This window comes from Molossus molossus, unplaced genomic scaffold, assembly GCF_014108415.1.
Source record: "Molossus molossus isolate mMolMol1 unplaced genomic scaffold, mMolMol1.p scaffold_m16_p_16, whole genome shotgun sequence".
Lineage (NCBI taxonomy): Eukaryota > Metazoa > Chordata > Mammalia > Chiroptera > Molossidae > Molossus > Molossus molossus.
The window spans coordinates 54,479,668-54,506,298 of NW_023425351.1; the positions used below are offsets into that span (position 1 = coordinate 54,479,668).

Sequence of the window (26,631 nt, forward strand, 5' to 3'; positions counted from 1 at the left end):
AGAGGAACTAAATGCACACCTCTCCAAACAGGACATACAAATGGCTAAGAGACATATGAAGAAATGCTCAACATCACTAATCATCAGAGAGATGCAAATTAAAACAACAATGAGGTATCACCTCACACCTGTCAGAATGGCTGCCATCAACAAATTATCAAAAAATAAATGTTGGCGAGGGTGTGGAGAAAGGGAACTCTAGTACACGGCTGGTGGGAATGCAGACTGGTGCAGCCACTATGGAAAACAATATGGTGTTACCTCAAAAAATTAAAAATTGAACTTCCATTTGACCCAGTGATCCCGCTACTAGGAATATACCCTAAGAAGCCTGAAACACCAATCAGAAAGAATATATGTACCCCCATATTCATAGCAGCACTATTTACAAAAGCTAAGATCTGGAAACAGTCCACATGTCCATCAGTAGACGAATGGATAAAAAAACAGTGGTACATTTACACAAAGGAGTACTATGCAGCTATAAGAAAGAAAGATCTGTTATCCTTTGACACGACATGGAGGGACCTGGAAAGTATCATCCTAAGTGAAACAAGCCAAACAGAGGATGGCAAGTATCATATGATCTCACTTATTTGTGGAATATAATGAACATAACAGTCTGAAGAAGAGAGTAGTCCCAGAGACGTGGAAGTAGGGTACAGACTGACAAACCCCAGGAGAGGGGGTTGGGGGAGAGATAAACCACAGAACTTAAACGCATGTATGCATGAACAATGGACATGGACAACAAAGCTGGGGGACAGGGCGGGGAGGGAGAGGGAGAAGGGTGTCAATGGGGGAAAAAGGAGAAACATCTGTAACGAGAGAAGAAAGAAAGAAAGAAAGAAAGAAAGAAAGAAAGAAGAGAAGGAAGGAAGGAAGGAAGGAAGGAAGGAAGGAAGGAAGGAAGGAAGGAAGGAAGGAAGGAAGGAAGGAGAAAGAGAAAGAGAAAAAGAAATGAACGAACAAAGGAGAGAAAGAGAGAGAGGAGAGAGAGAAGGAAGGAAGGAAGAAGGAAGAAGGAAGGAAGGAAGGAAGGAAGGAAGGAAGGAAGGAAGGAAGGAAGGAAGGAAGGAAGGAAGGAAGGGAAGGAAGGAGAAAGAGAAAAAGAAAAGAAATGAACGAACAAAGGAGAGAAAGAGAGAGAGGAGAGAGAGAAGGAAGGAAGGAAGGAAGGAAGGAAGGAAGGAAGGAAGGAAGGAAGGAAGGAAGGAAGGAAGGAAGGAAGGAAGGAAGGAGAAAGAAAGAAAGACATTTTCTAAGAGAGTAGAACTTAAATGTTCTCACAATAAAAGAAAGGTAACTGTGAGTTGATGGATGTGTTAATTAACTCAATGGGAAAACCCTTTCAAAATGTATACCTATATCAAATCATAGCATTTGAATATCTTAAATATCTTACACTCTTGTCAATTAACGCTGAAAAATAAAAAGGCAAAATAGAAATAATGTGGATCAATATATTGGAAGGATAATGTATAGTTTTTAAAATAAAAGTGTATAAAGCACCATGGAATGATGGGACCACATAAATGTTAGCTCACTTAGGTAACTGAATAGTATAGTCAATAATTGTAACTTTTACTTCATTTATGGACTGAGGCTTCAGAAGTTTTAATTTATTGGCTAATTCAAAATCATAATGTGTGCAATTGTCATGGTTCTTAGTACATATACAAATAGGTTTTTAATTTAACATCTGCTTTTTAAAAAGATAATTTGAAGGTCAAGACCTCAGCATATGTATTTTGTGTTCAACTGTAGATACTTCATTTTATATATTTCTGCTGATGTGTCCACTACACTCTTGGTGTAGAGTAATTTTTCTTCTCCCATTAGAATTTATGCAATATCCATCAGTAGTAATAAGTGTTAAAGTGCTCAGAAAATCTAAGATGAGTAGAAGATAGTCCCTGGCCTCCAGAAACTGAAAATGATCATGAGCATGTAGGAGGAGTAGGTAGGGGTGAGGTGGGGGAGGGGAGGGGAGGAAGGGCAGGAGGGTACAAGGCAGAGAAAAGAGCAGCAAGAAGATATTTTTTTTCCTTATTTTTAATAATTGCAATACAAAGCGTAAAGAATTTTTCTGACTGGTCAATTTTCTAAGTCCCCTTTTAAAAAACAAACAAACATGTTTTCATTGATTTATTTAGAGAGAAAAGAAGGGAGAGAGATAAAACACTGTTGTGAGAGAGAAACATTGATGGCTGCCTCCTGCTGGAGATGGAACCTGAAAACCAGGCATGTGCCTGACTGGGAATTGAACTGGGACCTCTCAGTCCATGGGGCAATGCTCAATCCACTGAGCCACACGGACTGGCCATCTAAGCCTTTTTTATGTTATATCCACCAACCTCTGAAAATATCACCTGGTACAATATATTTATTATACCCTTCTTTCTTTAGCCCATGGTGCTTGTTGGTATTTAGGTTTTCATTATTAAGAGAGGAAAGTACAAAAGAAAAGGTGGAGGGTATACTTCCCTGGATGTAGGAGAGTGTGCTCAAGCGAATACCACATATAGCAGACTGATACCAAGCAGAGTGGAGCCAAGGTTTTGAAAGAGTGAATTGCTGAGTAGTTAAAAAATAACATCTTTGACAAAGTAACTTGTCAAAACATGGATCAATGAACTGAGAACAAAAGTAACAATCTATAAGCACAATGCAAGCAGAGCTATCTTGTCTATGAATATAATATATTATTTATTAAAATAAATGAAACACTTATTTTAAAAAATTATATTAAATTTTATAATATAAAATTTATATTTTATAAATGTGTGTGTTTAAAATAAAAAGAAGAGTTCCCAGGGTAGAGTATTGTTGGCCTTTAGCCTATACCTACATATATCTGAAAATGAGATTTTATATTATACATTGACTTTTCCAAGAGAAATTACAATTTTGATGTGATACCATAGAACCATGTTTGGATAGTCAAAACAACATTTTTCACCCTCCAGATATTTTTTTCAAATACTATATCATCCAATGTCACTGTATACTCATAAAATTTCCAGTGGTATTTTAGGAATAAAAGACTTTCTAAAATTTAATTTTGCAAGTTTTTATCTAATTCATCTCATAGTGTCACCACGTCTCTAATAAGGGAACAGCAAAGCATGTGAGCGCAAGGGCCGGGGAAGGAACGAGAACCACAGGCCTGGCGGAAGGCAGGCGTTTCTGTCTCCGTGGGATGCTACACAGATGACCGAGTATATGACTAAATCAACATCTCTTCTCTCTTTCTGCAGATGAAATAAGGGTTGGCAGTGAATTCAATGCCAGTAACTGCTCTATCCTAATGCTAGTTCTCTCTAATTCATTACATCCATTTCTACTCTTTATACATATGTGTGAAAATGGCACATGGAAAACAATCTGTGAAAAAGTTAAAAGTCTGTTAACAAAATTTTAAAAAATAACAGCATGATTGTTCATATGTATCACTTAAATTATTGTCAACTGGTTAAGCTCAGATTCTGTTCTCTACTGACACTATTTACAGCATCACCATGAAGTTTCCAGGAATGAAAAAATGCTATTAAAAGTGCGTGTGTGTGTGTGTGGGGGGGGGGGTGCGTAGGGGTCGGGGGTGCCCTTCAAGTGACTTCACTGGAGAGAAAATAAACAAGAATGAGAGTGAGAGAGGAAATGGGCAATTGTGCTACAGCAATATCAGAAGCAACAAATCTCCGAATTATGAATTTAAGTTTGTAATTTAAATTTGCATTATTTTATGAATTTTCATCTGACAAAACTATATGGAGAACTTAGTACTGCACATGATATCAATTATAGGCTGTTCTCTATTAATAATTGTATTGCTCATAACTTTGTCATGAATATTTCTTTGGAGCCAAAGGCTCAAGGTGAAAAGAGGTAGCACACTTAAATTATTTTTAAGTTACTGAATTGCAGGAAAATTTATGCTTTGTACTTCAGGGAAGAAATTATGAGTTATTTTTAAAACCTTTCATAATTAGCTTCATTTCTGGAGGATTATTTTAGTTGTTGAACAATTGCTTTTACCTTTCAGGACCTAAACATGAAAAGAAAATGAGAAACAAAAAACACCGTATTTCCTATGTCAATTCAATCTTATAACCTAAATAGAATGTTCTGCATCTAGTTAAACATTTACCAAAGTGATGTACCCTGTGTTTATTAAGTTAATCAGAATTTATAAAATTAAATGTATAGGCTGAACTCATCCTTTTACAAAATGCTTTCAAATATTATGACTTACATGGCTTTCTGTTAAATGAATGTATTTTTCATTGTCTGCTATGCTTTTGACTTTCAGTTATTTGTTTTAAAATTTATTTCAAAATAATTTTGGTGACAAAAGTTACTCTTAGCAGGTAAATCAAATTTAAGAAAAAGCAAAAAACTAATTCACAGATAAGGAAAACAACAGCTAAATCAAATGTCCAACTGGAGACTAGTTTTACCTGTTAGAAGTCATTACTTCATACACATTCCCTTCATCTGGGTTTTTTAAATATGTTGCTGACATTTCACCATTTCATATACGTAACAATGTTTCAATCTTGGGCAACAGGCCACTTCCAGGGTCCTAGTCTGTCCTTTCTCTACCCAGCTCCTCCCGGACATGAACCTGCCTGGGGCCTGAATGCATCCTTCACCCGCTACCACCTGGAATCCTAACTAGTTTCAGCCCCCAGTGTGATACGTACAGAAACTGGGCGCAAGCCTTAAAAACTTCTAATTTATTTTATTTATTATTATTATTATTATTCCTCACCCGAGGACATTTTGCATTCATCTTCAGATAGAGCAGGAGGGAGAGAGGGAGAAAGAGAGCGAGAGAAACATCGATGTGAGAGAGACACATAGACTGGGTGCCACCCACACGACCCCAACCCGGTGGGGGACAAACTGCAACCACGGTGCATGCCCTTAGCGGGAACCGAACGCGTGTCTCTCTGGTCCGTGGGCTGACACTCTAAACACTGAGCCAAACTGGCCAGGGCTAGAGTAATTTTAAACAGTAATTGTGTCTGGTAAATTTCATAAGAAAAAAACAAATAATGAGATTGCACTTACATGTGTTTTTATTTCATTTTTTTAGGAATTGGATTTCCTTTCACATTACCCAAGTATCAGTTTAAGATGAACAGAGAATAAAAACAAATCTCCTATTTCACAGTTTGTCTGAGAAGTACTGTTCTATAAGTCACTGAAACCAGGTCCCTGGAATTCCCTGCTGTCTGACCTGCATGGGCCCCTTTTCAAGGTCCATATTCCCTGGGCTGGGACATGACCCAGATGTGCTCCGCGAGGCCCAGTGGGCAGCGTTTGCAGGCCAGTAGGGGCCATTTGAAAATGCAGACTGGCCCTGGCCGGTTTGGCTTAGTGGTTAGAGCATCGGCCTGCGGTCCAGAGAGACCCAGGTTCAGTTCCCACTAAGGGCATGTACCTCGGTTGCAGTTTGTCCCTGGCCCGGTTGGGTCGTGCAGGAGGCAGCCACTCGATGTGTCCCCTTCACGTTGATGTTTCTCTCTCTCTCTCTTCCTCTCTCTCCTTCCTCTATATGAACAAAACATGGAAAAATGTCCTCGAATGAGGACGAAAAAAAAAAAAGAAAGAAAATGCAGGCTGGACAGTCCACATGCACCAGGAAAGATGGAGCTGACATGGGAATGACATGGGAAAGTGAGGGTGGCCAGCTTCAGGCTCGGACTGGGACCACATGTTCCCATGCCTGCATGCCCCGACAAGGAAGTCACACAAATGATGGAACTCTAAACTCAAACTTGTCCTTCCAGGTCAGTATGAACATATATTTGTCAAGGTAGAAGGATGGAACATATTGCATTGAACTATATGTAGCATGACTTATCATTTTTAATATTTAGACATTTGATATGTCAGTTTCCATTTGCATTCTCACTGTGGGTCCTTAAAGCCCAGGTGAGTTACATTTTCAGAGAAGTGTCATTTTGTTTCTGAGGGAGGAAAGCAAGTGTGAGAATCATGTCCTGCTTATAGATAGACGAATAAAGAAGAAACATGGGAATCACATAGGTATTTTCAAAGTGATGTAACTCCTCAAAGTGAGGGAATTATAACAAGTACTTATACGCATGTATGAATAACCAGTGGACATAGACAACACAGCTGGGGATGGGGTAGGGGGATGGGGAGGAGGGTGTCGATGGGGGAGGGAGGAGAAACATCTGAAACAAAAACAAATTAATAAAAATAATTTTAAAAACAAGTGATGAAGTGGAGCTACTAGGCAGACCAAGGCAACCTGACAGCAGGGATGTGAGAAGAGGAAACAGGACTTCGTCCTCTCTCCCCCTCCCACCAGCAGCAGAAAACTCCGCTTCCCCTGGAAGACACAGCTATTCCCACTTGACCATTAACGGGTTACTAGGGCTTTCCCATCAACACATTTGTGCTTTACTTGGTCTTATGTTGTCCAGATAACTTTGAGGTGATCTTCAAAAGGCCTATTTCTTTCACTTAATTCTTCCATGATTCTTGCCTCATTTGTTACTTGGTCTTACTTATTCAGCACAGGATTTAAAAAATCAGTTTAACATATCTCCACTCCTGTCTTGCAATATAAAAGGAAGCAGGGGCATCAGCAGCAATCGATAATGAGAATTTTTAAAAGAACAGCAAACACAGCCCTGGCAGGAGTGTTCAGTGGTTACAGCATTGGCCTATGCACCCAAGGGGTACAGGTTTGATTCCTGTCCCGATCAGGGCATGTGTGGGAGGCAACCAATCGATGTGTCTTTCTCACATTGATGTTTCTCTCTCCCCACTCCCTCCTCCCTCCACTCTCTCTAAAAAAATCAATGGAAAAAATATCCTACAGTGAGGATTAACAAAAAACAAATAAAAAACACTAATAAAAATGTTTGTAGTTTTTTTCTGGGTGGGTGGGTGGGTGGGAAGGAAGCCACTGAGGTCAAATGAGAATAGGTTCAATTCTCAACGAGGTAAATATGCAGAAAGTGAAGGGCTGGGGCAAGTTTACACTGGGATTCTTTTTTTTTTTCTTCTATTAATTTATTTTGTTACAGATGTTTCTCCTTTTTCCCCACTGACACCCTCCTCTCCAACCCCCCCATCCCATCCCCAGCTTTGTTGTCCATGTCCATTGGTTATATATACATGCATATAAGTTGGGTGGTTTATATCTTCCCTCCCCTCTCCCCCTCTTCTGCGGGTTGTCAGTCTGTACCCTAGTTCCACATCTCTGGATCTCCCTGTTCCTCAGACTGTTATGTTCATTATATTCCACAAATTAGTGAGATCATATGATACTTGTCTTTCTCTGTTTGACCTATTTTGCTTAGCATAATACTCTCCAGGTCCCTCCATGTCATCTCAAAGTATAAGAGATCTTTCTTTCTTAGAGCTACATAGTACTCCATTGTGTATATGTACCACTGCTTTTTTATCCATTCGTCTACTGATGGACACTTGGGCCATTTTCAGATCTTAGCTATTGTGAATTGTGCTGCTATAAACATGGGGGTACATATATTCTTTCTAACTGGTGTTTCAGGCTTCTTAGGATATATTCCTAGAAGTGGGATCACTGGGTCAAACGGCAATTCAATTTTTAATTTTTTGAGGTAACACTATAGTGTTTTCCGTAGTGGCTGCACCAGTCTGCATTCCCACCAGCAGTGTACTAGGGTCCCCTTTTCTCCGCACCCTCACCAGCACTTGTTGTTTGATAATTTGTTGATGGAGGCCATTCTGACAGGTGTGAGGTGATACCTCCTTGTTGTTTTAATTTGCATCTCTTTGATGAGTAGTGATGTTGAGCATTTCTTCATATGTCTCTTAGCCATTTGTACATCCTGTTTGGAGAGGTGTGTATTTAGTTCCTCTGCCCATTTTCTAATTGGGTTCTTTGTCTTCGTTTTGTTGAGTTGTATGAGCACTCTATATGTATTGGAAATTAACCCCTTATCTGATGTATCATTGGCAATTATACTCTCCCATACAGTAGGTTCCCATTCCATTTTGATGGTTGTTTCTTTTCCTGTGCAGAAGCTTTTGAGTTTGATGTAGTCCCATGTGTTCATTTCCTTCTTTGTTTCTGTTGCCTTAGGTGATGTATCGGTGAAAATTGTGCTGCGTATGATGTCTGAAATTTTGTTGCCTACAGTTTCTTCTAGGATCTTTATGGATTCATGAGTCACATTTAAGTCTTTATCCATTTCGAGTTTATTCTTGTGTATGGTGTAAGTTGATGGTCTAGTTTCATTTTTTGCATGTAGCTGATCAGTTTTCCCAATACCATTTATTTCAGAGACTGTCTTTATTCCACTGTATGCTCTTGCCACCTTTGTCAAATATTAATTGAGCATAATGTCTTGGTCAATTTCCAGGTTCTCTGTTCTGTTCCACTCATCTATATGCCTGTTCTTGTGCCAGTACCAGGTGTTTTAATTACAGTAGCTTTGTAGCATAACCTGATATCCAGTATTGGGATCCCACCTACTTTGTCCTTCTTTTCAAGGTTGCTGTGGCTATTTGGGGTCTTTTTTGATTCCATATGAACTTTTGAAGTATTTGTTCTAGTTCTGTGAAATATGTCATTGGTATTTAGATGGTGATTGCACTGAATCTATAGATTGCTTTGGGTAATGTGGACATTTTAATGATGTTAATTCTTCCAATCCAAGATATGTGCTTCCACTTTTTTGTATCTTCCTCTATTTCTTTTTTCAATGTCCTGTAGTTTTCTGCAAATAGGTCTTTTACTTCTTTGGTTAAGTTAATTCCTAGGTATCTTAATTTTTTTGCTGCAATGGTAAATGGGATTACTTTTTTTAGTTTCTCTTTCTGTGAGTTCATTATTGGTGTATAAGTATGTGATCAATTTCTTGATGTTAATTTTGTATCCTGCTACTTTGCCAAATTTGTTTAGTAGGTTTTTGATGGAGTCTGTAGGGTTTTCTATGTATAGTATCATGTCATCTGCAAATAATGACAGTTTCACTTCCTCCTTTCCAATTTGGATCTCTTTTATTTTTTCTTCATGTCTTATTGCTGTGGCTAAGACTTCCAGTACTATGTTAAATAAGAGTGGTGAAAGAGGGCGACCCTGTCTTGTCCCTGTGCTTAATGGTAATGCTTTTAGTTTTTGTCCATTGAGTATGATGTTGACTGTAGGTCTTTCATATATGGCCTTTATTATGTCGAGATATGATCCCTCCATTCCAACATTGCTGAACGTTTTTATCAGAAATGGGTGCTGGATTTTGTAGAGTGCTATTTAAGTGTCTATTGATATGATCATGTGGTTTTTCTCTTTCATTTTGTTTATGTGGTGTATCACATTTATTGTTTTGCAAATATTGTACCAGCCTTGCATCTGGGAGATGAATTTCACTTGGTCATGGTGAATATTTTTTTGATGTATTGCTAGATCCGATTTTCTAGTATTTTGTTCAGGATTTGGCATCTATGTTCATCAGGGATATTGGCCTGTAGTTTTCTTTCTTTCTAGTGTATTTTTCGGTTTTGGAATTAGAATTATGTTGGCTTCATAAAGTGAGTTTGGGACTCTTTCTTCTTCTTGGATTTTTGAAATAGTTTGAGAATGGGTGTTAATATTTTTTTTTTTTTTTTGAATATTCAGTAAAACTCCTCTGTGAAGCCATCCGGTCCTGGGCTTTTGTTTGCTGGAAGAGTCTTGATTACATCTTCAGTTTCTTTCATTGTTATTGGTCTGTTCAAGTTTTCTATCTTTTCCTGGTCCAGTTTTGGGAGACTATGTGTTTCTAGAAATTTGTCCATTTTGGTTAGATTGTCAAATTTGTTGCCATATAATTGTTCATAATATTTTTTAACAATCCTTTGTATTTCTGTGGTGTCAGTTATTATTTCTCCTCTTTCATTTCTGAATTTGTGTATTTGGGTTCTTTCTCTTTGTTTCTTGGTGAGTCTAGTCAAGGATCCATCAATCTTGTTTATCTTTTTGAAAAACCAGCTCTTTGTTTCACTGATCCTTTGAATTGATTTTTTTGTTTGTTTGTTTTTTGGGTTTTTTTTTTTTGGTCTCCATGTCATTTATTTCTGCTCTGATCTTTACTATTTTCTTCCTTCTACTTGCTCTGGGGTTTTCTTTTTGTTTGCTTTTTAGTTCTTTAAATTGTAAGGTTAGATAGTCTATTAGAAATTTTTCTTGTTTCTTAAGGTAGGCCTGTAGTGCTATGAATTTCCCTCTCAGAACTGCTTTCACTGCATCCCATAGTTGTGTGTTTATTTTCATTGGTTTCCAGGAAGATTTTAATCCCTTCCTTTATCTCCTTGGTAACCCATTTATTGTTTAATAACATGCTATTTAGCCTCCATGTGTTCAAATGTCTTTGCATGTTCTTGTTGCAATTCATTTCTAGTTTCATGCCATTGTGATCTGAGAAGATGCTTGATATGATTTCAGTCTTCTTAAACTTGTAGAGACTTAGTTTGTGCCCTAACATGTGGTCTGTCTTTGAGAATGTCCCATGTGCAATTGAGAAGAATGTGAATTCTGTAGTTTTGGGGTATAATTCTCTATAGATATCTCTTAAATCCATTTGATCTAGCACTTCATTTAGAGTCTCTGTTTTCTTGTTAATTTATTGTCTAGAGAATCTATCCAGTGATGTCAGTGGAGTGTTGAAGTCTCCTGCTATGATTGTATTAATATTGATTTCTCCTTTGAAGTCCTCAGGAAGATTTTTAATATATTTGGTGCTCTTATATTGGGTGCATATATGTTTACCAAGGTTATATCTTCCAGTTGGATAGATCCTTTCAATATTATGTAGTGGCCTTTTTTGTCTCTAGTTATAGCCTTCATTTTGAAATCTAATTCATCAGATATGAGTATTGCTACCCCAGCTTTTTTTTCCTTTCCATTTGCTTGAAAGGTTTTTTTTCCATCCCTTAACTTTCAACCTTGTGAGTCTTTTGTTGTGAGGTGGGTCTCTTGTAAACAACATATAGATGAGTCATGCTTTCTTGTTCAATCAGCTACTCAGTGTCTTTTTATCGGAGCATTCAGACCATTTACATTGAAGGTAATTATTGATAGGTACTTATTTATTGCCATTTTTGTTTAGTGTGGTTCTATTTTTCTTCCTATTTCTTCTACTAATTACAGCAGTCCTTTTAACATTTTTTGTAGTGATAGTTTGGTGCTAATGTATTCCCTTAGCCTTTTTTTTTTTTTGTCTGGGAACCTTTTTATTTGACCTTCTATTTTGAATGATAGCCTTTCTGGATATGGTATTCTTGGATTCAGATCCTGTTTTTTCATGACCTTGGTTACTTAATGCCATTCCCTTCTGGCCTATAGTGTTTCTGTTGAGAAGTTAGCTGAGAGCCTTATAGGGGTTCCTTTGTAGGTTACCTGTTGCTTATCTCTTGCTGCCTTTAGGATTATCTCTTTGTCTTTAATTTTTGGCACTTTGATTACTATGTGTCTTGGTGTAGGCCTGTTTGGGTTCTTCTTACTTGGGGCTCTCTATGCTTCTTGAACTTGAATGCCTTCTTCCTTCACCAAATTAGGGAGGTTTTCTGTCACTATTTCTTCAAATATATTCTCTAACCTTTGCTCTTTTTCTTCTTTGGGGACTCCTATTATATGAATATTATTACATTTCTAGTTGTCCCACAGTTCTCTTAAGCTGTCTTCCTGTTTTTTAATTGTTTTTTTCCTTTTGGTTTTCTGATTGGTTGATTTTTTGTACCCTGTCTTCTAATTCACTGATGTGGTCCTCAGTTTCCTCTACTCTGCTGTTTAGTCCTTCCAATGTGTTCTTTATTTCTGCTATGTCATTCTTCATTTCTTCTTGGTGGTTTTTCATTTCCAATTGGTTAATTTTTAATGTTTCTATGTCTTTATTCATGGTGTTGATGTCCTTACTCATGCTGTTGAGCTTCCTCAATATCATGGCTCCAAATTCTAGCTCTGATAACTTGCTTAACTGCATTTCATTTATCTCATCTTTGGTAGAGGTCTCTTGTTCTTTAATTTGGTATTTGTTTCTTTGTTTCACTATTTTGGCTATCTCCGTGGGTTTTGGAGCCTGCCATCTTTTCCCTGTGGGTGTTTGTTGTTCTGCTATTTGTGGCTCCCTCTACCTAGTTTGGATGAGTATGGGAGGACCCATGTTAAACACCATTGTCAAGTCTTACTTTCCTGGGTAGATTTGGAACCCCAGGAAATGTTTAGTTATCCTCTAGCTTTTTGCCTGGAGGCTGTTAGTCTTGGTTACTTGAGGAATCTTGGTTTCTCACTTGAATGAAAAACTCCCTCAGGTGTTCAGCATAAGAGGATTTGTCAAGGGTGAGGCAGACACTGGTTGTGAATGAGCCTCAATTTGCGTTTCTATGGCCCACCTGGGTGGGGTCGAATCTCCGAGGGAGGGGCCACTGCCTTTCCCCAGAACCCCACACAGGGCTTCTTTATTTAAGAAAGACTTTATTTGTTAGATAATGTATGACTATATTTAAAATATAAGGGGGTTTTCTCTAAGTACATAAATATTATATAGTACAGATTATTGTCCTATTTCTTCCTACTTTGAGCTTTAGAAAAACATGTAAGATATATGACTACAATAAAGCCTAAATAATTGTGTATGTATGTGTATGCTAGTCTCATAAAGTTGTTAAAGTATAAGGTATTTGTTTTTTCATTCTCTCAGCTCTCCCGTACTCTCACTGAGGGTCTAACTTACCCATTGGTAATGGTCACAGAACGAAGCTTTACTTTTTATTCCCCCTGGAGATGAAGTTCTCAATGTGAACTCTGAATTTGATGGTACCTCTATAGGAAAATCCACTTTAGAAGTTGGAATTCTTTTGAAAAAATAGTATTTCATGACCATTCTGTGTTATTAATACAATAATTTGCCCTGTAAAGAAAACTGTCAACAGCTATATCATAATTCATGATTTTCTTCATAATGTTAACATTGGAAAAGAGTTAATTATATGGTTGAAATATATTATTATTTTTTTTAATATCAGGAATTGTACAAATTGCTTTTTAATCCAAATAAATGCACTCTTTCACATTTTACCAGTTCTAATGGTTGGGTAATTAAGGTAATAATTTTGATATCTTCTTTCTGTGTCTTACTGTTTTACTACAAATATTCATAATTATTCTGCTTACAATTTATGATATAAATAAGCACACATATTTTGAGGCATTAGCCAAAGTTGGATATATCAGCCGTGAACTTGGATGTTACTTATACAAGATGACTTCTAGTATTTGATCTGAAGCTGAGATACAAAGCTTTTTTTGTGGAAGACAGGATAAAAGCCTTTTAGCCAATGGCCTAGCTGGTTTACCCTTCCCTGCCTATGTTTTAAAGAAATTAATCCTAAAATCTAATCCTCTAACTTTGTTTTTTGTTGTTAATCCTCACCTAAAGATATTTTTCCATTGATTTGTAGATACAGTGGAAGGGAGGGAGGGAGAGAAAGAAAGAGAAAAACATCAATGTGAGAGAGACACATGGACTCGTTGCCTCCAACATGACCCCTGCCGGGGCTGGGGATCCAGCCTACAAGTGAGGCACTTGCCCTTGACCAGAAATCAAACCCGAGACTCTTCAATGCAAGGGCTGGCACTCGAACCGCTGAGCCAAATCGGCCAGGGCTAATCCTCTATCTTAAGCAGAAAATGATATGTTCCATCACGTACACATTATACAGTTTCATTTCTGAAGCATAGATGATGTGATCTATCAAACTTGTAGAAATACATTTCAAAATGTGTGAGGATCATTCACCAAATTTGCTATATATTACTAATGTCCAAGAAACTTTCACTTTATGTCAAGTAAAGGAACAGATACAATGTTTATCCAGAAAATGTTAATTTATAAATTCAAGAATGAAACCAATTTCTGTATTGCATCAGGTGTCATATATATAAATGGCCATTCACAGGCAAATGCAAAAGTTCTTAGAAGCTCCAGTGCAAAACCATAAAAGAATCAGTGACCATGGAGAACTTGTGCCCTCTCTAAATGGGACAAGAGGACCATTCCAGCCAATTTTTGCTATGTGATAATCCAGGCCTCGTGTTGACAGTTTGTCAATAGAAACCACAAATTCAGATTTTTTGCATATAATTTTTAGTTCTTTAAAACCCGGCACTTCCAAAACAATAAACATATATATCTACTGATCATACTAACTCTGTGGCTGCCAGTTTCTAATTTAATATTACAGTATAAAGAAATCTAAGCTATAACATTTAAAAATCACAAGGAAATCTAGGAGAAACTATAGATTATTTCTAGATGATATTAATCCAATGTAGTGAAATGCCGATCAGGCTCATCATTCTGATAAAAATGCTGAGACTTTTTAAGGGGCTTAAAGTGTTAGAAACAATTTGAGCACCACAGCCAAACATGTAGAACATGTACAATGCTGACCCTTTATCCTTCCTAGCTTAAGAACCACAAAGTGGTACTGTAATAGGCTGAGAAACAGACAACTCAGTTGTGGGGAGAAGATGAGGTTGAAATTGAGGTCCAGCATGCGTGAGGACAGACAAGAAGAGTGGGGTTTTTCTTTGCTTTGCTTTTTGTTTGTTTTGTTTTAGTTTTAGTTTTTCCTGGAAAGATAAGAACTAAGAGGGAATAATACTGGGAACTATAATGTCCATGTAAGGTAAATCCTTGGCTTTATTATAGAATCCTGGAATAATAGTACTAGGAAAACTGACAGTCCAAAAGAAAAAAAAAAGAGAATGAAAGCAAGAAGAAAGGAAATAATGAAAAAAGAGTAGCTTACCTTCAGTCCATTTATACAGTAAGAAATATATACATAATAAGTGCATTATATCTAGGAGTTGCTTATGCTGAAAATAATTTTTTAAAATATTTATATCAGTAGTTCTCAAGCTTTTAGTGTGCATAATTATCACTGGGTGAACCTATTGAAAATGTAAATATTGGGCTCAAAATCCCAGAATACTACTAATTCAGTAAGTAAAGTATGGGGGTCCAGAAAACTACACTTTTTTTAATCCTCACCCGAGGATATTTTTCCATTGATTTTGACATAGAGAGGGAGGGAGGGAAGGGGGAAGGGAAAGAGAGAGAGAGAAATATTGATGTGAAAGAGACACTTTGATTGGTTGCCTCCTGCAGGACCCCAACCAGGTCCAGGGATTGAACTGCAACAGAGGTACGTGCCCTTGACCAGAATTGAACCTATGACTCTGGTCCATGGGCAGATGGTCTAACTGCCAAGCCAAACTGGCCAGGGTCAAAAATCTACATTTTAAAAAGTGTTCCAGGTAATTGTGATGCAAAAGACCCATTTTGAGAAATATTGGCTTGATAAAGCCTGAATTGTAAATCAAGAGATATAAAAGGAATTCTGAAAGAAACCATACCCTAAGCTTTTGAAATTCATAGCAAAGTAAATAATATACTGACCCTGTAATATTTCTTCATACCATTATCAGAGGTAGATAATTGGAATGAATAGCTCAAGGACTCAACAACAAATAAGTTCCTAACATTTTCTTTTTTTCATCATAAGTTTATTCTTTCAGTTCCCATTAAGAACCATCCTTGATTGCCCTGGCTGGTTTGGCTCTATGGTTGGAGCATCGGCCTGCGGACCAGAGAGTCCCGGGTTCAGTTTCCACTAAGGGCATGTACGAAAAAAAAGAACCATACTTGGTCTATTTTAACTGTCACAAATCTGTGATAACAGTTTCATTGGTGGCTCACTACTTCAGGTTTCATTGCTAAGTACTTTGTTTCAAACTACTGATAAACTCTCAAATTCAGATCTTGACAACTAGAGATGAGTTTGCCACCAATAAGTGAGAAATACTGACCAGTCTTGGTACTAGTATGAGTCTCTGGGATCAATTTTATACTTGATGGGTTTTTGTTTTGTTTTGTTTTGTTTTGTTTTTTCTGTTTTTAAATTCTGTAAGGGCAAAGGCATTTTCCAAAATAAGGCCCAATCCACCACTTTACAATTTTCTCTAGGCCTCCGTTTCCAACGGGCTCTTGTCTAGCAATATATTCTAAGAAGTTGTGTTTGGATTAAGTACATTAAGTCCCATTGAAGGACTCATAAATATACTGTATGTAGTTTGATGATAATAACCAAGCTATTATGCTTCTTCTGTTAGTGATAGTGAGAGATTAATAAAAAATATAATAAGGGAAATTTTTTTAAAAGACCTGATAGACACAGTCAAGAGTAAAACATTGAGAACTTACACTTGGAGCACTGTTCTGGGGTCTCCAACTTCACCTCCGTCACCAATGGTCAAAGTATCATAGCCAATCTCCAGATCAAATTCTTCAAAATTTATCTGGATAACCTGGCAATAAACAGAAACGAACATCTCAGATAGATATAACATCATGTAATAAAAGCAAAAAGGAAAGCAATGGCAGGAAAAAACATTTAAAATGCACATCAGACAGTGCATATCATGACAGCAGATCATGCCAGACGACTGCTAAAGTTCCATCACTATAATTAGCACACCGTTTCCACTTGCCACACTGTACCTTCTGCAATAGTTTCTCAATGAAATGGCATGGCTTCTGTGCATAGAATCCTCTTATATGAGGTATTTGAAGAATGCTTAATGCAAATCTCCTTTGAGAAGGCTTTATAAAAAGTACATGTAGGTGGAGAGTGGTTTTCCATATATTGGCATATATTTTCATAAAGCTAACACACACAAGATAACACAGAGTATGCTATTTCTATTAAATAATCTAGCTTAAAAAATGTGACAGCTACATGTGAATCTAGATCAGCAGATTTAAAGGTATCTAGGGCGGAGTCCAAGATGGCAGCCTATGAATGTGCTGAACTCACCTCCTCCCACAAACACACCAAACTTACAACCAGCTAGGGATCATTTCACTCAGAAAATAATCTGAACTCTCGATGCACTGCTGTTCTCCACAACAAATAAAAGGACCGCATTGGATGGGAGGAAAAACAGAGACACTTTTTCGCAAAAAAACCCACCCCTGACATGGCAACAAGCAATAGGAAGGGATTTCCCCAGACAGGCACCTCCCCCAAGGAGCCAGGGCTTCATGTCCAACATCTGGCACCCCCACCCCTGGGAGCTGCACCAGAGAGGCAGCGCCCCGAAACATCTATCTTAGAATAAAAGCATAATACTTTAGAAGACATTACACCATGATAAATAATTATCATTTTTTACTAAAACATACTCTTGCATTCATATTGTTTACGTTCCTATGCAACTACCCATATTTAATTAAGTTGTAATTTTTAAATTAGGACCCTAATATAATATTAAGAATAATATAATTAGAAATCAATACTGTAAGAAATTACATAAATGCTATCCTATATAAAATCATATCTTGAGCAAAAATTAATGTATTAAAAAGTATTATTCATCGTCAGATAAAGAAAATGAATGCTTTAGATTAACAATATTGCTAGAAAATAAATAAAAATTCTAGATAATAAAGCAAAAATTCAATTTTATAAAATTGTGATTTTCCAAAATGATTTTATTAATTTATTTTATTTTTTATTTTTATTTTTTTTCTTTATTGATTTTTAGAAAGAGAGGAAGTGAGAAGGAGAGAGAGAGAGAAACATCGATGAGAGAGTACATCCACTGGCTGCTTCCTGCATGCCCCCCACTGGGGTTCGGGCCACAACCTGGGCATGTGTCCTGACTGGGAATTAAACCAGTGACCTCTTAGTGCATGGGTTGACACACAACCACTGAGCCACACTGGCCAGACTATTTTATTAATTTAAATGCTCATAACATGCGTACATTAGATTTTATTATTTCTACTACTTTAGAGTGTATAAAAGTGACCTTTTCTGCATCTCCATTGTTAGTCAGTTAGTTGCATGCCTTTTTATGTATTTGCCATTTACACTTCATGAATACATTTTAAATTCTTACTTTTAAACTTTATTTATTTATTTTTTAACTGCCTTGGGTCTCTTGTATACCTCTTACTGGAATAGGTGATAGTTAATCTGATTAAATTATACCTTATTTAAAAAGGAATACATATACTATTTTACCATTAAGAATATTCTTTTTTTTTTTTTTTTTTAATCTTTATTGTTGGATGTAAAATGTGTTACAGATGTTCCACATTTTTCCCCCATTGACCCCCTCCTCCCCACTCCCGCCTCCCTCCCACCTTTTCCCACACTATTGTCTGTGTCCATTGGTTATGCATATAAGTTCTTTGGTTTATTTCTTCCCACCCCCCCAAACCCTTTCTCTTTGAGGTTTGTCAGTCTAGCAATGAATTTGTGCTTCTTAATCCCTTCACCTTTTTCACCCATTCCACCAACCCCCTTCCCAACTGGCAACCAACAAAATGTTCTCTGTATCTATGAGAATGTTTCTGTTCTTCCTGTTCATTTTGTTTGTAGATTCCATTGTTGATAGATATGTACTCATTGCCATTTTGTTTGTTCATACATTTTATCTTTTTCTTCAAAAAGACCCTTCATCATTTCATATAATAACGGTTTGGTAGTGATGAACTCCTTTAACTTTTTCTTGTCTGGGAAAGTTTTTATATGTCCATTGATTCTAAATGACAGCTTTGCAGGATAGAGTAATCTTGGTTGTAGGTTCTTGGTTTTCATCACTCTGAATATTTCTTGCCACTCCCTTCTGGCCTGCAAAGTTTCCTTTGAGAAATCAGCTGACAGCCTAATGGGTACTACCTTGTAGGTAACTAGCTGCCTTTCTCTTGCTGCTTTTAAGATTCTCTCTTTGTCTTGAACCTTTTGCATTTTGATGATGATGTGTCTTGGTGTGGGCCTCTTGGGGTTCATCTTGTTTGGGACTCTCTGTGCTTCCTGGACTGGTATGTCTGTTTCCTTCACCAAGTTAGGAAAGTTTTCTGCCATTATTGTTTCAAACAGGCTTTCAATTTCTTGTTCTCGCTCTTCTCCTTCTGGCACCCCCAAGATGCGAATGTTGGCATGCTTGAAGTTGTCCCAGAGGCTCCTTACACTATCCTCATTCTTTTGGATTCTTTTTTCTTTTTGCTGTTCTGATTGGGGAATTTTTGCTTCCTTATATTCCAAATCGATGGTTTGCTTCTTGGATTTACATACTCTATTATTGAAGCTGTGTAAATTATTCTTTATTTCAGTTAATGCCTCCTTCAATTCTAACTGTGTATCCATGATTTCTCCAGACCGCAGGCCGACGCTCTAACCATTGCGCCAAACCGGCCAGGGCTGTATCCATGATTTCTAACTGGCCCTTTTTTATGCTCTTGAGGCCCTCCCTAAGTTCACTGAGGTTCTCACTAAGTTCACTGAGCATCCTTATAAGCAGTATTTTGAACTCAGTATCTGTTAGGTTGCTTATCTCCCTTTCGCTTAGTTCTTTTATTGGGGTTTTGTTCTGTTCTTTCATTTGAGACCTGTTTCTTTGTATCCTCATTTTGGCTGCCTCCCTGTGTTTGTTTCGGTGTATTACTTAATGAGAGGTATGGGGCTCGCTGAGACCAGATGCTGCTCATTTGAAAGAATTTAGGAAAAACCTGAAGCAGGATCCAAGACAGGCCAATCCTATGGTTAAGCAAGTGGCAACAGCTTGGGTGGGCTTGAAAGTTGGGTGGGGCGGGGCAGGGCCTCAGGGAGTCACCAGGGCGGGGCTACCAGTGTGAGCCAGGTTGCTGGAGTCCCAGATATGGCGACTGTCTGCCGCCCCAGGGAAGGACTCAGCAAAGGAACAAAGGCCTCTGACAGCACGTTTGTCCCCGAGGAAGCCCCTTCTCCAGCCCTCACTCCAGTGCCAAACAGCTCAGTTCTTCCCTGTGTGTCTCTGGCGCCCCTCGAGCTGCCTCCCCTCCGAGCTTAGAGGGAGAGAGTCCGATAAGTCCGTGCGCGGGCCCTTTAGGGAGCTGCCTGGGGCTCCAGCCAGGTCAGCTTCCCTGAGCCTCAGTTTCTGCTGGTTTTTCCAGCCAGAAGTTATGGGGATTTCTCTTCCTGTCACTGGAACCCTGAACGGGGCACCTGGTGTGGGACGGGGACCCCTCAGTCCTCAGGAAGTACCTTCCCAGCCGCGGGAGCCTCCTGATTTTTATCCGCCACACGTGGGTGTGGGACCAGCCCGTCGCGCAGCCCCGCGGCCGCCCACCCTCGCGCCGCCGCCTGTCCTACCGGTCTGGATGTAGCTGCTTTTTTTTTTTTTAATTCCGTAGCTGTACGACTTCCATTCAACTTGATTTCAGGCGGTTTTGAATGATGGTTGTTCTGTAGTTTAGTTGTAACTTTGATGTGGTTGTGGGAGGACGCGATACCGCGTTTACCTACGCTGCCATCTTGACCGGAAGTCCATTAAGAATATTCTTAAGGGAGATATATTTTACAAAAACCAGGAAGTTTATGTCTGATTTTCCTTTATGGCTTAGTATCAAAATTTACTGATATAACAAAATAAGTTGACAACTATACACTTTCTTCCCTATTATGGAAGAGGTTCCAAAAGTTTGAAAATAATCTGTTTTTGAAAGTTAAGTAAAACTATCCTATAAAAAACATCTGAGCCTCCTTTTGGAGATCTGTAGTTGACATTTTACTGCTTGTTTATTTTATAGTTGTAGGCCTCACATTTTACCTATTTTTTTCTTGAGTCAATTTCAGTTACTTTTTTCTAGAAACATTTCAATGCTGAAAAAGTTTTCATATATATTGTCATATAGTTATTCACTGTCATGTAGCCTCTGTCGGGTCTGCACTTCTGTCTTATTTCTATGTCTAATACATAAATGTGTGTTCTCTATTTTTGTTTACTACTTTTAGTGTGGTAAATATATGTTAAAGTAAACTTGCAATTTCAACCCTTTTAAGTGTACAATTTAGTGGCATTAGTTACATTTACAATGTTGTGCAAATACCACCACGGTCTGTTTCCAGTGGTTTTTCACTGCACCAAACAAAGATCCTGTCGTATGAAGCAATAACCACCCATTTCCCCTTATGCCCAGCCCCTGGTCACTTCTAACATATTTTCTGTCTCTCCTAATTTGTCCATAATAGATCAATGAGTGCCCTGCATTTTAAAATAAGGAATGTCCTCTAAAATGGGTTTGAAAGCCTAAAGATTAGTAGATACAAAGTATATATCTAATAAATGACACAATGATTGCTAATTCTATGCAAAACTCTTGATAGTCATTATTGTATAACCATGTCCTAAAGAATTTAGACACTCATTTAATGGTAGATTTTATTTTGCCTGAATTGAATCTGAGATTCATGCATGCATATATGCACAATGAGAACTCTATTCACTCTAAATTAAGTGATGGATTAATCACTAATTCATATACTTTCAAATAAGCATTTAACCACTGAGCTGTCACTAAAATTTTAGACCTTTAAAATTCTTGAACAGTTTCAATTCCACCCTATCACTGACAAGCTAGGCTACTGTAATTTGCAGAACACATTCATTTTAATTTGATTCCCTGAGGCTTAATTTAAACATTACTATTGGAATAGTACTTTAAAAGTAAAATCTATGCATTAAAAAGAAACAAAAACTATCTTTGCCTTAAATGGACACATTAATATATATAAAGCATTATAATAAAACTCAAAAATTGTTCATTGAGATACATCTAATAGAGAAAAAATATTTAGTAAAATGTATAAAGGTAACTTGGAAATATAAAAAAAAACACTTTAATTTGTGTAAGAACATAATAAGTAACATCAAAAGTATGATGTAAATTTTCTTTTTATAGATTCTGCTGTAATACGGAGTTAACCAAATAGCCATTTTCCACCCCTTTACCTTTGCATAATATGGAAATACAATAGAAATGATAAAAAAAAAATCAACAAATGATCATCAGTGTAATATGAATGTTTTCTTTACATGTTTAGTTGGTATTAGGGCTGAAATATTCAGTAGGGAAACAGGAATAACATAACGTTTATTAGTAGAGAAAGAAATGCCATATATTTTGCCTTATTTGTTCCTAATCACTTGTGAGTGGAAAGATAAAACTGCATTTAGCTCATAGGACTCCTAAAAAAAAATGCTGTGATAATAAAATATGCCCCTAAAACATAGAAATAACTTATAATTGTCTTGATGTTTTAAAACCAATTAGCTCTTCTTTTGGTTTCCATCTGTAGAGTGGTAATTTCAAATTGCTTATACAGTGCTGCTGATGAGGGTTATTTAAAACTTTGAAGCTACTAAGGTAGTCCGTTAAGAATAGTCTCATGGATTTTAACATTGGCTTTACAAAAGTCTGAAATCTGTAAATAACATCAAACATTAAATGCTTAATAGATCCAATTCCCATAAGACTCAATACATGGTTTTTTTACGGTATTTTAATAAAACTGTTATAAAGCCTATGCCTCATCATTTGAAATCTCAGCGTTATTCGAGGATTTAAAGCCAGGATTCTACATCATTATCCTTTATGAAGTCATGTGGACTTCCCCCTTAATTGTAAACTTCATATCTGTTACCCATGACATTTTAAAATTAGAAAATCTTTATAATGTGTAGCTAGGCTCATTATTCCACATGCATTGCTTTATTTCAACCCTAAAATTATATGTAGTGCGTATTTGTACATTAGCGTGGCCACGTAGCACCTAAATATTCTCCTTGCATTTGAGGAATTGGGATCATACTTCCCAATAAGAGCAGATGCTATACCCAGAGTACAGACATGTGACCTAAGCTTCAGCAGCTACGGATTCTGGCAGAGGGTAGCAAAAGCAGCAGAAACATCCAGTTTCAGGCGCAGTCGTGGTTACGATACCAACGTCCTAGAGCAGCGTTGTTCACCAGAAAGAAAATCTCCCCAGAAGTCAGAACCAGAAGCATGTCCTGTGATAACAAAGTAAGGTCCTAGAGAGCTGCAGTAAGTTCTGCTACATGCCAGGCTAACCAAGGAACTAATTCTGCTTGCAGAGAAGAAAGTCTTTCTTCACCAACCTTGTCTAGTAGGGTATTGTTCTATGAATCACTGTAATTTTAACGCTTTTTTCTTCTGAATGGGAATTTTTATGATGGTTATCCCCTTTGATTTCTATCATTATGTATGGGATGTGATAATAACCTGTCTTTTGGCCCTGGCCGGTTTGGCTCAGCAGTTAGAGTGTCAGCCCATGGACCAGAGAGACCTGGGTTCGGTTTCCCAAGGGCACGTACCTCGGTTACAGTTTGTCTCTAACCCCAGTTGGGGTTGTGTGGGTGGCAACCAGTCGATGTGTCTTTCTCACATCGATGTTTCTCTCTCTCTTCTTCTCTCTCTCCCTCCGTCTCTATCTGTAGATAAATGCAAAAATGTCCTCCAGTGAAGATAAAAAAATAATAAATAAATAAAAAACAAACCTGTCTTTTGTCCATAGGTCTCTGGACAGTGAGGAACTACTTTAGAAATAACGCAGAAAACAGTACAACACTTGGAGATTCTAGACTCAATGTATCTAGTAACAGGCTGAGATTTGGGGTTTTCTCCACTAATGTACATAGAGAACATGATTCATGTAGGCTTTTTACAAAGTGGATGCAGACGAAGAAGATGTATCTAAATGGAAATCTGACCATCAAAGAGGAGGACTGGGGCAGAAACAATCGATTGCCTTCTCAACAGCCCTCTTCCTTGTTTACCCCAGATCTTTCTCTTCTTAGCAGAACATTGATTTTGTTCAATAATGTATCTTATTCTACATCCTCACGCTTTATGGATTGCTGACCCCATCCCAAGTTCCATGGGGGGTTCCTCACCAGCCTGTTCCAATCTTAGCTGTCTCGTTTCGGTTTGTCAGGATAAGGTCAGATATCAGCACGAGACCTAATTCCGAGCACTGGAAAGTGAGAAGCAATCCACTGGAAGGCTTTTGGGGAAGGATTTCTTGGTGCTCAAATTAAATGCTAAGTAGAAAAAAATCAGATGGAAAAGGCCAAGAACTGTATGATTTTACTCATATGTGAGATAAAAAACAAAGCAACAGCCCTGGCCGGTTTGGCTCAGTGGTTAGAGCGTCGGCCTGCGGTCCTGAGAGACCCGGGTTCGGTTCCCGCTAAGGGCACGTACCTCGGTTGCAGTTTGGCCCTGGCCCTGGTCGGTTGTGCGGGTGGCAGCCACTCGATGTGTTCCTTTCACATCGATGTTTCTCTCTCTCTCCCTGTTCCTCTCTCTCCCTCCCACTCTACCTGAACAAAAAATGGAAAAATATCCTCGGCTGAGGATAAAAAACAAAACAAAACAAACAAACAAAAAAAAACAAAGCAACAACAACAAACAAACAAAAACATCCAAACTCATAGATATAGACAACAGAATCGTGGTTACCAGAAAGGAAGAAAGTATAGTGGGTCCAATACATAGTGACGAAAGAGACTAGGCTTTGGGGTGGTGAGCACACAATAGACTATGCAAATGTTGTATTATAAAGTGGTACACGCAAAATTTATAAAATGATATTAACCAGTGTTACCCCAATACATTTAATTAAAAAATTTTAAAAAAACAAAGAATCAGTCTGCTTTGGAAGTGACCGTATCTGAATTACTGCCTGGTGTTATGGCAGCCGTTGTGTTATGTGGTTGGAGGACGAAGCCAGTGCATAGAGACACCCAGAGCCAAGATCAGATGTTCTACTGTATATCTGGGGTGTGCACACCTCTGGACAGTATGTTGTGCTAAATAACGCATTTGTTCATTATTTAACCATTTGATGTATGGGTTTACATACTTAAACTGAAAAAATTCTACTGGATAAATAGTTCTAATCAATTCTCATTTTATTTTATTTTTAAAAATATGTCTTTATTGATTTTTTTTTAGAGAGAGAGAAGAAGGGAGAGATAGAAATATTGACAGGCTGCCTCCTGCACACCCCTTACTGGGGATCGAGCCCACAACCCGGGCAGGTGTCCTGACTGGGAATCGAACTGGGACCTCTCAGTCCATGGGACGACACTCAATCCACTGAGCCACACTGGCCAGGCCTCAGTTCTCATTGTAAAGAAATACTTTGCGCAAATAATTTGCAGGTGTATTTGGTAAACATTGGTGGGGCTAAAGTTTGTTTCAGATTTGTCTGATGCCACAATCTGCATGCTTAGATATCACAGTATTTTGTGTTTGTATAGTAAAGTCTATAGTTTAGGAAATCGTTTCTGTCTGCCTAATATCTGATATATAATAACATAATTTATAACTACATTCTTTCATGTTGAGCATATGCCCTTTGTGTTAAGTAGTGTTGGCAAAGGAAGATTATTTCTGAAATCTAATAACTAATAAATAGTATGTCAGTTCCTTGGGGAGAACCCAGGCAGGATGGGTTGGCCTAAGCTATTTTATCTTCCATGGTAAAGTTTTTTTTTTTTGTTTTGCTTTGCTTCAAAACAAATCTGAAAACTAATGAAATGCCTCAATATTTCTCTAGTACCTGACCCTGGTATTAGGTACTTGTACCAATATATTCAGTACAGATTTCAAATAAACCCTTGATAATATTCAACTAAACAAATTAATGATGGTTTAATATCAATACCATGCTATACTTATTAGTAAGACAGAATGATGTAGTTAAGTGCACAAACAAAGCCCAGGGTATTATGGCCCATCACTGCCATAGAATGTTAACATTTGGGGGGAGTCACTAATATCTATAAAAGGGTATTTATAATTCATATTTTTTAAGATTGAAGCAGGTATTAAATTGAACAAAATTTATAAAATAACATATACTGTACTTGATATACAGTAGACCCACAATAAATGGCAGTTATTAGCTAGGTTAAGTGAATCATTAAAAATAGATGTTCATATAAATCTTGAAGATAAAGTTCTTTTTTTGGCAATGCTACTATAATTCAAAGAGCATAATGTTTTCCCCCCTAGACTCTGCTGCTAGAAATTTTTCTTTTCTGGAAGTTGTTTTTATCCATTATGTTCATTTTAGAATGTCAATATTAACAAGCATTCTTGCTACCAGATGAGGAAATCCAGAATGCATAATACATGCATAAGTACAAAAATATACAAAGTTTAATTAAGTACCAGCCTTGTCACCCCAAACTTTACATCTAATTAAAGCACTTCCTTCTTCCCATACTTTCCAGAGACCTTGATAATCACAGTACAAGGGGAGACAAGAATAAACAAGATCAATACAGAACTCTATATTAAGTGCTTTGGGACATGGACACATGGGGTTACGTACCACTGATCCACTTGGAGAATAAAGAAGAAAGATTCTCTCCAGGATAAATTCCCCCAGACAGAGGGGTGGAATGTAAAGATGAGAACTGGGAAAGATCATTGTAGGGGAATGAACAAGACATGGCACAGTGGACAGAAATCTTCTTTTTGTTTCTGCAATATAAACTTTGAGACAAGAAATGATAAGGAAGACTAAAGATGGAGGTAGAAACAAAGTATGTTAAGGACTTTGAACTTTATCTTGTAAATGAAGAGCAGCAAGCAATGAGTTGTGAGCAAAGGGTTGATCCGGTTGTATTTGCTTCCCACTTGCTGACTTTGGCAGCAGGAACAGTGTAAATTTGAAGGGGAGCAGGGCCGGGTGAGAGGC

General features: G+C 37.6%; 1 protein-coding gene across 3 annotated transcripts in view; it reads right to left on the reverse strand.

Annotated features, from left to right (window-relative positions):
• Positions 1 to 26,631, reverse strand: part of CSMD3 (CUB and Sushi multiple domains 3) — a 1,073,312-nt gene that overhangs the window by 536,491 nt on the left and 510,190 nt on the right. For all 3 annotated transcript variants that reach the window (XM_036263876.1, XM_036263875.1, XM_036263874.1), the window contains one exon: positions 16,275 to 16,378. In XM_036263876.1, the coding sequence (XP_036119769.1) occupies positions 16,275 to 16,378 (104 nt within the window). The remainder of the gene's footprint in view (positions 1 to 16,274; positions 16,379 to 26,631) is intronic.